This window comes from Macaca nemestrina, chromosome 17, assembly GCF_043159975.1.
Source record: "Macaca nemestrina isolate mMacNem1 chromosome 17, mMacNem.hap1, whole genome shotgun sequence".
NCBI classification, from domain to species: Eukaryota; Metazoa; Chordata; class Mammalia; order Primates; family Cercopithecidae; genus Macaca; species Macaca nemestrina.
Window position 1 is genome coordinate 34,635,639 of NC_092141.1, and position 11,983 is coordinate 34,647,621.

The 11,983-nt window shown below is 52.8% G+C and overlaps 2 protein-coding genes across 4 annotated transcripts in view; one reads left to right on the forward strand and one right to left on the reverse strand.

Moving 5' to 3' along the window:
• LOC105476137 (sterile alpha and TIR motif containing 1) overlaps window positions 1–2,159 on the forward strand; it is a 28,422-nt gene extending 26,263 nt beyond the window's left edge. For both annotated transcript variants that reach the window (XM_011731791.3, XM_011731797.3), the window contains exon 9: window positions 88–2,159. In XM_011731791.3, the coding sequence (XP_011730093.1) occupies window positions 88–217 (130 nt within the window). In that variant the 3' untranslated portion in view covers window positions 218–2,159. The remainder of the gene's footprint in view (window positions 1–87) is intronic.
• Window positions 2,160–3,027: 868 nt separating this feature from the next.
• On the reverse strand, window positions 3,028–10,405 carry LOC105476117 (solute carrier family 46 member 1). Of its 2 annotated transcripts, XM_011731785.3 has the most exons (5): window positions 10,131–10,404; window positions 8,560–9,412; window positions 6,198–6,281; window positions 4,575–4,731; window positions 3,506–3,711 (listed from the first exon to the last, which is right to left on the reverse strand). In XM_011731785.3, the coding sequence occupies exons 1-5, from the start codon at window positions 10,356–10,358 to the stop codon at window positions 3,654–3,656; spliced, it is 1,380 nt and encodes a 459-aa protein (XP_011730087.1). In that variant the 5' UTR covers window positions 10,359–10,404; the 3' UTR covers window positions 3,506–3,653. The 2 variants fall into 2 exon arrangements, with proteins under 2 accessions (XP_011730086.2, XP_011730087.1); XM_011731784.3 differs by lacking the exon at window positions 4,575–4,731 and having other exon boundaries at window positions 3,028–3,711; window positions 10,131–10,405.
• Window positions 10,406–11,983: the final 1,578 nt, after the last annotated feature.

The window sequence follows — 11,983 nt, forward strand, 5'->3', positions numbered from 1 at the left end:
CACCATGACAGGCAGAGTGTGGGCAAACAGCTGACTAGCAGCTCCCTCTGCCCAGCTGTCTGACCCACATGGCTCCTGTGCCCACAGGTGGTCCCACGAATACCAGGAGGCCACCATTGAGAAGATCATCCGCTTCCTACAGGGCCGCTCCTCCCGGGACTCATCTGCAGGCTCTGACACCAGTTTGGAGGGTGCTGCACCCATGGGTCCGACCTAACCAGTCGCCAGTTCCCAGCCCTGCTGTGACTTCCACTTCCATCGTCCTTTCTGAAGGAACAGCTCCTCAAACTGGCCTCCCTGGGCTGAGACAACCTGGGCTCTTCTTAGCAAATGGCTCTCCCTCTCCCTGTCCCCCACCCTCATGGCCCACCTCCAGCCCACTTTCCTCAGTATCTGGAGAGGGAAGGGAAGTCAGACTTGGGCTCGGGAGGTTAGAACTCCCCCATGCCCTGCCATTGGGTTGTCTGTCTCTGTCATGGGGAGGGTCCCTGCTCAGTTCTGGAGACATTGGAGTTGGGGTGGGGGTGGTTCTGCATTCCCTTCTGCTCTGATAGCAGCCAGTTTGAGGATGAAGGAAGGCAGCCTCAGACAGGAATTAAGGCAATGCCCAGGCAGGCCTGGGCACTGTATTCTGAGCAAGGGCCTGGGCCCAAGAGCCAGCCAGGGATGAGTGCCATCATGGCTCTTCACTCAGACTGTGCCTGGCCCCTGCACTTACAACTTCCTGCCGCTCTGTGGCCTTGCCCTGTAATCACTCAGTGCCCTTAGCCAGCCTGACTAGGTCCCAGATCCCCTACAGCTTCCTTCAGTGTGGTATCTTTTGCCACATCCAGGGCGAGGGTTGAGGTAAATTGGCCCTCCCTCTGACTTCCTTGTCGCTGCAGCCAGCTTTGCTGCACTTGCTGGTGCACAGGAGCCTCCTGTTTGGGCCTGGGTCTGGGCATGGGGAAGCCGTGCCTCAAAGCCCACCCTACCCCATGCCTTGGTGCTGTGCCTCAGGCTCCTTCCTGGTCTGGCCCAGCTGGCTACCCCAGCCCCTCAGCTATCCAGGGCTACCCACCGCTTGCTCAGGGACCAGGCAGCCCCCATGGCAGTAAAAGCAGCCTGGACAGAACCTGCAGCTCTGTGGAAAGAGGCAAAGTCCTGAAAAGGCAAAAGGTTGTCACCTATGGCAGCTTCTCCAACTTTAACATGCATCCAAGTCACCTGGGAATGTTGTTAAAATCAGGAGATCTGGGGTGGGGCCTGAGACTCTGCATTTCTTACAGATTCCCAGGTGATTTAAAATCAGGAGATCTGGGGTAGGGCCTGAGACTCTGCGTTTCTTACAGATTCCCAGGTGAGCTGATGCTGGTGGTTAAGGGTAGCAAATCTCTAAAGCATGAAGCCCTCACGAATCTTTGCCATTTCCCACACACTCCGCTCCTTGGTCTCCAGTCGTCAGAGCAACTCTACCTGGTATTATCATCCCCATTTTACAGATAATGACACTGAGGCTCAGAAAGGTTGAAGATAAGCCCAGTTTCCTGTCATTAGTGGCAGCCCCAGATCCAGACCTAGACCTCCTGGCACCCAGTCCACTGGCAGTGGAATTGCTCTCCTGAGAATCATTCTGAGGCTGGGCTATTGCTTCTCCCTTGCTTCAAAGACTCTAGCAGTGGGGGATAGGATTTTGCAAAAAAAAAGCTGACCCAGGGGCCATACTGAAATAACTGAGCAGGAATGTCCCATTGCCCCCTCCTCCACTGGGTTCAGAGGGCAAGAAAGTACCCTCCAATAAACCCAGGCTGCAGGCCACGGCGACTGCTGAAGGCTCTTCCCCAATGAGGGCCGGGCGTTGACACCTTAAGGCTGGCTGCGCCCCCAGCCCCACTCTTGGCTGTGCTGGCCAGGCGACTCCTAGCTCTCGGCCACATCGTCAGAAAGTCAAAGTTCTCACTCCAGGTTTGGGGCTCCTTCCTTCCACTCCCCTCCCTGCCAGAGTCTGTCTTGGCCAGTCCCAGCCTCGATGCTTTGCTTTTGACCCCACCTGATCTTCCTTTCCTCATGCAGCGCAAGTGCTCACTGGGGCCAGGGTGAGGGCATGGACATGACAAGCAGGGCAGCCTGGACACTGGCCTCACAGGACAGAGTCAACAACAATACAGTGTCTGAGTGTCTCCAGGGGATGATTTCTGGCTTCTTGTCTCCAGTCAGTCCCACTCCCTCCTGAGGTCCCCATGGGCAGTCTTCAGAGAGGTTTCCTGTGTTTTCTTTCTGTTTGGTATACCCTCCACTGCTGTCCACAGCCCTGTGTGGCCTTCTGGTTGACCTCTGCCCGATCTTCTGTCTCTCTGGGGGAATCAGAGTCCAGCATCCAGCCCCAGACGGAACAGCTGAAGTCACAAGCCTCCCCTAAGCCAAGGCCAGTGTGCTCAGAGGTGACTGCCACCCGCACTAGGACAAACACAGCTCAGATCACCAGGTCAAGCACCTAGGCCTGGCTTCTCCTGAGATAGAGGACTCAGAAGTGGCCTTTCCTCCAAAGCCTGCTCAGACACAGGTCTGTAGGGCCAGGGTGTTCTGCTCGGCTGGGCTGCAGCTGCTACCCCTCGGTTGGGGCTGAGTCAGCCAGATCCTCCCCCCACTTCTCCCCAAGGGCCAAGAACTGCTCAGGGACATTAAAGGTCAAAAGTCCAGCCACACCTATTCATCCTTTCCCCAGGCCCATGAAGAGAGGCATCTTATTGTAGAATGTATGAGGAGGTGGGAAAGATCTCAGAGCATCAGCTAAGTTTCCTAACTTGTCCATCCAAATGTGATCACCACGATTCAACAATTCGGGGCATCGCTGATCTAGCCCTTCCTAGTGGGGCTTGTTTAAGGTTGCACAGCAAGTCAGTACAAGCCCTGGCTGGCCCCACTTGGTATCAGTCCACCAAGCAGCTCAGGGCTCCTGCCCAGCCCAGCAGCTTCTGTTGTCTGACATATGGCAGGCAGATTGACAGCAGGAAAACAGAGGCCCCCAAAGCCCAAGGCACCAGAAGGTTTGTTTCAGTTTGCTGAAGCTGATTTATAATGATTGGCACTCTTCAGCCCAGGGAGTGGGTAGGCCATAGCCAAGGATCAATTCCCCAACCACAGTGAAGGCAGCGCTCCTCCTCCGGAGATCACCAAGCCCTTCTCACCTCCCTCCCTCCTTCCCAAGGCTGGCACTAACCAGGTACCACATTCATTGTTAAGAAGTGGCTGGTGACTGCTACACGTGTCAGGAACCTGCCTGGGACTGTGCAGTTTGGGCTGGAAGGAGAGATGCCAGCCCTTGTGCTGCCTCTGGTCCCTGAAGTGTCACCTCCATCAGGACCTCTCCTCTGGTCTGGGGAGTTATAAGTGATGGATGGCAGAAAGGAAGAACTGACTCCTGTCCCGAATAGCTCCCCTGCCACCTGTCCTGCAGTGGGCCTGTGTGGGTTATGATTCTAGATCCTAGTCAGAGGCTGGCTCAGCTATGGATGGGGTAGTGCCTTGGTCTGTCTTGACCACCTCGTCCAAAGAGAGCACTGCCCTTAGAAAGGAGCTGCTGGTGCTGCTGTGGGCTGGGCTCCAGCTGTAGACCTTCAGTTGTTTGGTGTTCACTTTGCTCCTCTTGCCCTCTGTCTTCTGGTCCAGGCAGATCAGGGGCTCTGGGGAAACTGCTGGAACTCAGGGTGAGGAACAGCCTTTTCCAGCATCCTGTGAGAGACCAGAGAGAGGGTTTGGATTTCACATGGGGTACCCTCAAGGCCTGTCTGGAGAAGTGATGCAGGATTTACTTGGGTGGGCTGGTCCAGGTAGCTCTCCTGAACCTCCTCCTTCCCCAAGCTGAGAAGCTAAGAGCTGGAGGACAATGTCCAGGGACATGGCTCTGGAAAATAACTTTTCTTTTCTTTTTAAGAGACAGGGTCTTGCTCTGTTGTCCAGGCTAGAGGGCAGTGACACAATCATAGCTGACTGTACCCTTGAACTCCTGGGCTCAAGTGATCCTCCTGCCTCAGCCTCCTTAGTATCTGGGACTACCGGTGCATACCACCATGCCTGGCTGATTTTTAAAATTTTTTATACAGACAAGGTCTTGCTATGTTGTCCAGGCTGATCTTGAATTCTTGGACTCAAGTGGTCCTCCTGCCTCAGCCTGCCACAGGATCGGGATTACAGGCAGGAGCTCCCACGCCCAGCCATGAAATATAATTCTTAATATCATACAGGAAAACGTTCAACTAGCTGACAAAGCTCTCTGGCCTTCCCTTTAGCACAGTTCTGTTGCCATAGTTCCATCTATAAAATGGGAATGGAGGGAAATAGGGGAACTGGGAGAGAGAACACAGCCTTGCCAAGTAGCAATGTTAGCCTGATCCTTCCTCCACCTAGCTTGCCACCTTGCCCTTGGAAAATGGCTCCTGGAGGATTAGGCAGCCATGTGCAAGGAGAGGGGCAACCTGGGACAAGACACCCAGAGGGGCAGGATTCCAGGAATGAAGCTACCATTTCTGGTTGGGAGGAGGGCACTTTTATGAGAAAGGGCTCCATTATGAGCATGGGTCAGGGACCTGCATTACCCAATCAGAACGGCCGGGATGAGCAGGAGGCCAGCTCCCAGGAGGAAGGGGAACCCCTTCATAAAGTTCAGAGTGGCTGGGTAGAGTGAGTTGAAGATGCCGGAGGCCGTCAGCATGGCCAGGTTATTCACACAGGCCACAGCAGAAAAGAGAGCACCTGTGAAGAAATAAATACCATACTCCGGAGTCCGAAAGGGCCATGTTCAAATTCTGGCACCACCACCTCAGAGCTGTGTGACCGGAAGCAGTCACTTAACCTGTGTCTCCCCTTCCTCACCAGTAAATCCTGCTACATCATGTACTGTGACGAGGATTCAATAAGGTTGTATGTGGACAGCAGCTGGCACAGAGGGGCTACTAAATAAATGGCTGCTGTGAAATCCACACTAAAAGTACATGTGATCTGACAGAACCCAGCACATGAAAAAAAAAAAAGTACATGTGATATTGTCTGATGAAAGCTTGATGGAAATGGCTTTTTTCTGGTTTATCTTCTCTGGAATCATCTGTTTGGGATTAACTGCAGGTCTGATCAGTTCCAATATTCATAGCAGTGTCACCACTGAATAGCTTTTTATCCTTTGGGTTCCTGTTCCTCCTTCTGCTAAATAAGGATAATACCTATTTCCTAGATTGTCAGCAACATTAAGTTCACATGGAAATCACCCATCACTGGGCCTGGCCCCCTGGAAGTAGCTAGTTAGTAAGGGCTGTTCTTTTCTCGTGTTTCCCTGACATCTCTGGGCACAAAGAAAGTGCTGGGGAAAAAAGTTTAGGTGAATGAATGAAGGCACACGGATTCTGGGGACACCAGAACCCACAGTGGGCTCTGTATGGCACCAGGGTCTCTGTCATCATCAGATCCTCATTCCAGGACAGATGGAGAAAGATGAATGTTTCCCGCCTGGGGCATGAAGACCCAGAGGCTGGAGAAGCTGTTCTGTGTAGATACACCAGGAGAACCCACAGTTTACAAAATGTGCAACAACCCAACAGAGGTTGAGATTAAATTCTGTCACATCTAGAGGGGCCTGTGATGTCATCAAGAGCAAACCACTCACATCACAGATGAAGAAACAGGCCTATGGCAGGGCTCGGACTAAAACCCAGATCCTGAGACCAGCTGCTTTTAAACACAGACGTGAGTTTGCATCCTAGCTCCACCATTTACTGAGTAACCTTGGGTGAGCCGATTTAACCCCCTGGGCCTCTGTTTCTTCATCTGTCAACTGTGGAAAATGAAACCCATGTCACAAGGTTGTTCACTTCTGGGCTTGTACACGCTGACCCCAGAGAAACAGGGAACTCTGGCATCATCACACCCATCTTACAGACGGAAAAGCTGAGGTCTGCAGAGAGTAAATCCTCTGCTCTGGTTATCCAGAAAGAACATCATTGTGCTCTGCTGACTGCAAATCCCAACTCTGAGGTTTGAAAATCCAAGGCGGCATGATCCTCTGCCCGTCGTGGGCAATTTCACAGAAGTGTGTTTGTCTTGGCCACTTACTTCTCCAGGGTAAGAGGCGGGAAGGCAAGCTGTTCCCCCAGCCATGGCTGCCCATCAGCCCGTTTCGGGCAGCACTGGGCATGAGGAACCAGATACAGGTGGGTCCTGACACTCACCCTGCTCTGTCTCTCTCACCAGCTTGGAGAGTTTAGCCCGGATGACAGGTGTGATGACTAATGACAGGAAGAGCAACCCATATCCTGTGGAGAAATAAACACTCATCAGGAAAATAGGGCTGGGGAAAGGGGTGTCCAAGGGAAAGGCAGCAGATCTCCTATCCATACTCTATATGGGGCTTAGGTTAGACCCAGGAAGAACTTCCTTGATGGCGAGGGTGGGGAGACAGTAGTCAAGGAGGAAGGGAGACTGCCCTTGTCTGGGCTTGGCCACCGTCTAGCTCTCATGAATGCTAATTCCCACTGATTGCTTTCTTGTCTGAACCTCTTGTGGTCACAGCAGACATCACCAAACATTCATTTGGCACTTAGTAGGGATATGGCAGGGCACAGAAAACAAGCATGAACTTTGGAGTCAGCCCTGAATTCAAAACCTGATGCCATTACATACTATCTGTGTGGCCTGGGGTACTTAACCTCTCTGAGCCTGACTCCGTGTATGAGGAAGATAATAAGGCCTTCATCACAGGATGGTTCTGAGTCATAGGAGGCTGAATAATGGTGCCCAATGGCATCAGGTTCATAGCCCTGGAACCTGTAAATACTACCTTATTTGGAAAATGGGTCTATGCAGGTGTGATGAAGTTAAGCCTCCTGAGAGGGTGGGGTTATCCTGGATTAGCAGGTTGGGCCCTAAATGCCATCACACATCTTTGTAAGAGGAAAGCAGATGGAGATTTGGCACCAACAGAATGGAGAAGGCACAAAGAGGAGGAGAGGCAATGTGAGCACAGAGGCAGAGACTGGTGATGGCCACCCCAAGCCAAGGAATGCCAGGAGCCCCAGAAGCTGAAAGAAAAGAGAAACACGTTCTCTCCTGGCGCCTTGCAAGGGAGCACTGCCTGCTGACTCCTTCCGTTCAGCCCAGTGGTACTGACTTTGGACTTCTGGCCTCCAGAACTGTGAGAGAATATATTTCTGTTGTGTTAAGCCCCCAAGTTTGTGGTATTTCATTACAGCAATCTCAGGGAACCAATACATAAGGTAAAAAGGTAACATCTATGAAGAGTACGGCATAGGGACACAGCAAAAGTGAGTTCCTTTTCCCTTTGCATTCAGTTACTTACAGGCTTCCTGTTTTCTTCATAACCATTTCTCTCCCTGTGTGATTGTTAACTCCTCAGCAAAACTGCAAACTCCTACAGGACAGTGGATCCTCCAAAGAAGGTATATGATGAGGCACCCAAGGCCCCTACCAGTGGCAAGCCCCTCAAATCCCACTCTGTTGAGACCTCCCCCTGACCCAGAGCAATGACAGCATCTTCATCATCTCTGCATCCCCCAGGGCCATCAGCAGGAGGGAAAGGCTCCCTTCTGCTTAATTGTCAGACAAGCAGTTGAGTTAAGAAATCTGTGATTATTGTATTGTTGACTATACACAGCACGTTTTAGGGCTCTATCAAAATAAATCTGTCCCTTTAAAAAAAGTTAACTAAAGCTGGGCACGGTGGCTCATGCCTGTAATCCCAACACTTTGGGAGGCTAAGACAGGCAGATCCTTGAGCTCAGGAATTAGAGACCAGGACTGGGCAACATGATGAGGACCCCATCTCTATAAAAAAATACAAAAATTAGCAAGGTGTGGTAATGTGCGCCAGTGGTACCAGCTACTAGAGAGACCAGGTTGGGAGAATCACTTGGGCCCAGGGGATGAGGCTGCAGTGAGCCATGATCATGCCACTGCACTCTAGCCTGGGTGACAAAGTGAGACCCTGTCTCTAAATAAATCAATCAAATAAAAATTTTAAAAAGTTAACTTCCCCATTTACTGGCCTGTTGACCCTCTCCTACCAAAAAAAGAAAGGGAGGAAGTAAGGAGGGAAAGGACAAGGAGGAAGAGGAGAAGAGAAACTGAAACAGGAATTTCATATCTGTGGTCTGAGAAGACAGGTTTTTAAAAAACCCAAAGAAGCTGACCAAGGGTATTTGATTCTTATCAGAGAAGTGAGTACCAAGGCATTAATGGCATGGACTTTGTTTAAGAACATATGAATAGGCTGTGGGAGGCCAAGGGGTAAAGCAATTAGTGTATGAGCCACACTTTTGTCTTTTGCTCTAGATTACTAACAATATTAATGGTTGATAACGGTGGATTGATTACTTTAGCTACTGAAGGTCTGTATTTTCCATGTATCAAAGATGGCATTTTTGAGGGATTTCTTAGTTGTCTGTCCTCCGGTGCAGGCATAACAATGTTTCCAAAGACACAGGAATGAACCACATCTGGGGACAGTGAGTGGCTGGCCCCTGGTTCTTACCCAGTGCCTCTGGGACAAGCTGTCCCTGAGCCCACACACTTTACCTGTGAACATGAGAGGCGTAATGGTGGCAAAGGCAAAGACCACCATCCCCAGGATGTTGAAGGCCAGGCCGATCTCAGCCACCCAGGCATCGGCCAGGCAGTGCTGCAGGAGCTTCAGGACCAGCAGGCTGGTGAGGTAGGGGAGATGCTGAGCTGCAGAACCATAGCCGATTAGTTTGGAGTCCCAGCAGAGGGGTGTGCTCAGTTCATACAGGGTCAAGATGTCCTGGGCCCCAAAGTGCACAGTGATCACCACGAAGATGGCCAGTGAGTACAGGGCTAAATGCTTCCTGGACTTCTCTGGGGCTGGAGCCACATAGAGCTGGACAATGGATCGGTGGTGACGGAATGTGAAGAGCCGGGTGGACTTTGGCTCCTTTAAGGTCTCACCAAAGCAGAAAGCTGCGTAGAGTGTCATGGCTATCAGCAAGGCTAAGGCCAGCCAGAAGGGGTTGGCATAACCCTGGGCCCGGAGCCAGTGGCCCCCGAGGAGGCTTGCCAGCATCCCAGCCACCCCGATGCTGGCTTCCAGCAGGGCCATCCGAAAGGTGCGGCTGCGGCTGGAGCTGACATCTGCCACGGACGCAAAGCTAGCAGCCAGAAGGCCACCGAAGTCGCCGAGGAGGGCACAAAGGATGCGACCCAACACGAAGTAGCCGACGTGGAGCTGTAGCTGCACCACAAAGACGGACACTAGGGCCTGGAGCAGCAGGCCCAGCGAGGCCAGCACTAGCAGCGGGCGGCGGCCCACACCGTCGCTCCAAGCTCCCAGCAGGGTGGACGAGAAGAGCCCCACCAGGAAGCCGCCCACGTTCATGTAGAGGGTCCAGTGGGAAGTAAGGGTCTCCACTTCCTGTAGGGGCACAATGACCAGGGTGCGGTTCCTCACTCTGAGTTGCCCAATCCCCAAATCCTCGGCATCCCGGGAGCTACAGGGACGAGGACTTTCTTTGGAGCCCTAAACCTCAGAGAATCTTAGCACAACTTTCAGAATCTGCCAGTGAAGAGGGGGAAGGACATGGACCAAGGCCCCATTCCCTTTCCTTCCCCCCGCTTTTGTTAACCTGCAAGGCCAGGCTTTAGCTCAACTTTTCTTTTTTTTTTTTTTTTTTTTTTTTTTTTTTTTGAGACGGAGTCTTGCTCTGTCCCCCAGGCTGGAGTGCAGTGGCCGGATCTCAGCTCACTGCAAGCTCCTCCTCTCGGGTTCACGCCATTCTCCTGCCTCAGCCTCCCGAGTAGCTGGGACTACAGGCACCCGCCACTTCGCCCGGCTAGTTTTTTGTATTTTTTAGTAGAGACGGGGTTTCACCGTGTTAGCCAGGATGGTCTCGATCTCCTGACCTCATGATCCGCCCGTCTCGGCCTCCCAAAGTGCTGGGATTAGCTCAACTTTTCACATTCCCCACGCTGAGGTTCTGGGTCAGGCCGCTTTGCTCTGATCCCGCCCACCATCCAAAATGCACCCTCCCTCCAGTTACCCCCTACTACCATTATGCAGGCCCCACCCCTCCGCTGCCGCCACGCTCCAGCCCAGGGCCTTCTCCCTGCCAGGCTCCTTGCCGCCCCGCTACCTGCATGGTAGGGTCCGCGCTGCGGTTGCTGCAGCCCCCCCTTTGGCGGGTGCCATTGTAGCCGAGGTCGGCACTGAAGCGGTGCCACAGATACTGCGTGGTGAGCGGGCCCTGCAGGACCAAGGCAAAGTTGGCCAGGAAGACCAGCGGCTCTACCGGGCCCCGGCACAGCACAGCAGCCGCGGGACGGGCGCGGGGCTTGTCCGGGGGACTCGCGCTCCCCTCCATGTGTGTGCGCAGCGGGGCTGTCGCCAGGCGGCCGGCGGGGCGCGCGCGCGACTGGCTGCCTGGGACTGGCGACGTGTGGCGCGGGGCTTGCCCTCTCTGCGCCTGCGCCCGGCGTCCCTCCTTAAATGTCCGGCGGGGAGGGGCCTGGGACCTGAGGCCACCGGACTCTCGCGGGGGTGCACCTGGCTGGGCGTGGGCCCGCGAGGGGCCCGGCACCCCCAGCCCGCGGGATGACCTCACCTGTGAAGTGTGCATAGACAGCGCCCTGCAGCCCTCCCTCCCGGCCCAGACACACCACAAATAACAAGAATATCAATAATTAACATGTATTGACCACTTACTATGTGCTGAGCACGGTATTAAACCCTTTTTGTGCGTTGGTCTCCCGATAACTCTACAGGCTAGCCAATATTAACCTTCGCTATCTACCGATGAGGAAACCAGGTCATCGGGTACTCAAGGCAGAGCTGGAAGTGCACATGACTCCTGATGCTGCTGATGTTCTGCGCTGTAACAGAGAGGCATCTGGAGAGGATCGGACTGCGGCTGAACCCAGCTGCCTGGATTGGAACACCTAGGCTCTGCCACTACCTTGGGCATGCCACTTACCACCCGAGCCTGTTTTTTCATCTGTAAAATGAAGTTGCTAACAAAACTTGTCTCGAAAAGTTGTGGAAAAACAGTGTCTGGTATATTCAAAGTGCTCTTACTGGTATTAACAGACTGTCACGTCTGGGAGTGGTGACTCACAGCTGTAATCCCAGCACTTTGGGAGGCTGAGGCTCATGGATCACTTGAGCTCAGGAGTTCGAGACCAACCTGGGCAACATGGTAAAACCCTGTCTCTACAAAAAATACACAAAAATTAGCCGGGAGTAGTAGCGGATGCCTGTAGTCCCAGCTACTCGGGAGGCTGAGGTGGGAGGATCGATTGAGCCCAGGAGGCAGAGGTTGCAGTGAGCTGAGATCTCGCCACTGCACTCCAGCCTGGGTGACAGAGCAAGACCCTGTCTCAAAAAATATAAAAATAAAAATAAGATAAAATAAAAACCAAACTGTCACTTGCTCCATTCCTGCCCTAGGATCTTTTCCTGAGAAACTAGTCTTGTTTCTGGGGTAAGGCAGGGCCTAGCTCTGCAGTTCCCTTAGAGGAGAAGATGGAGGAGGGCCTGGGAGGCCCTTGGGTGTGAACGTATGCTCCTGGGTGGCTCCCATTATAGGAATTAGGCCAGAAGGAAGTCACCTGCTCTGCTGCTGAGGTCAGACCCTGTCTGGGCCTCTGTTTTATTGCCTGTAAAAAGGAACAGCATTACTTGCCTTACTCCCCTATCTTTCATTCATTCACCTCATTTACTGAGTGCCCCTTACGTGCCAGGCACTGTGCTGGGGGACTCCAGGACCACAACAGTAAAGGAAATAGACAAAGCCCTCACCAGGCCCATTAGTTTCTAGAATGGTGGGAGAGGGAAAATAATCAAAGAATCCTACTAATTGATATAAAATTCCAACCGTGGAAAATAGTTTCGAACTCCAAGGGTGCTAATTCAGGGGCTGGGGGTGGGAGGAGCAGAATCACGAAAGGCCACCTTCCCTGAGAACAGAGCAGCTCAGTGGTTTTCTGGAGG

What these genes read in the sequence shown, in the direction of transcription:
- LOC105476117 (XM_011731784.3), bottom strand. Translation starts at nt 10,358, where the DNA reads ATGGAGGGGAGCGCGAGTCCCCCGGACAAGCCCCGCGCCCGTCCCGCG. An exon ending in TACGCCTCTCATGTTCACAG is followed by an intron (nt 6,282 to 8,559) that starts GTAAAGTGTGTG and finishes ATTTCTCCACAG; the next exon opens with GATATGGGTTGCTCTTCCTG. An exon ending in GGTGAGAGAGACAGAGCAGG is followed by an intron (nt 3,712 to 6,197) that starts GTGAGTGTCAGG and finishes GGTCTCTCACAG; the next exon opens with GATGCTGGAAAAGGCTGTTC.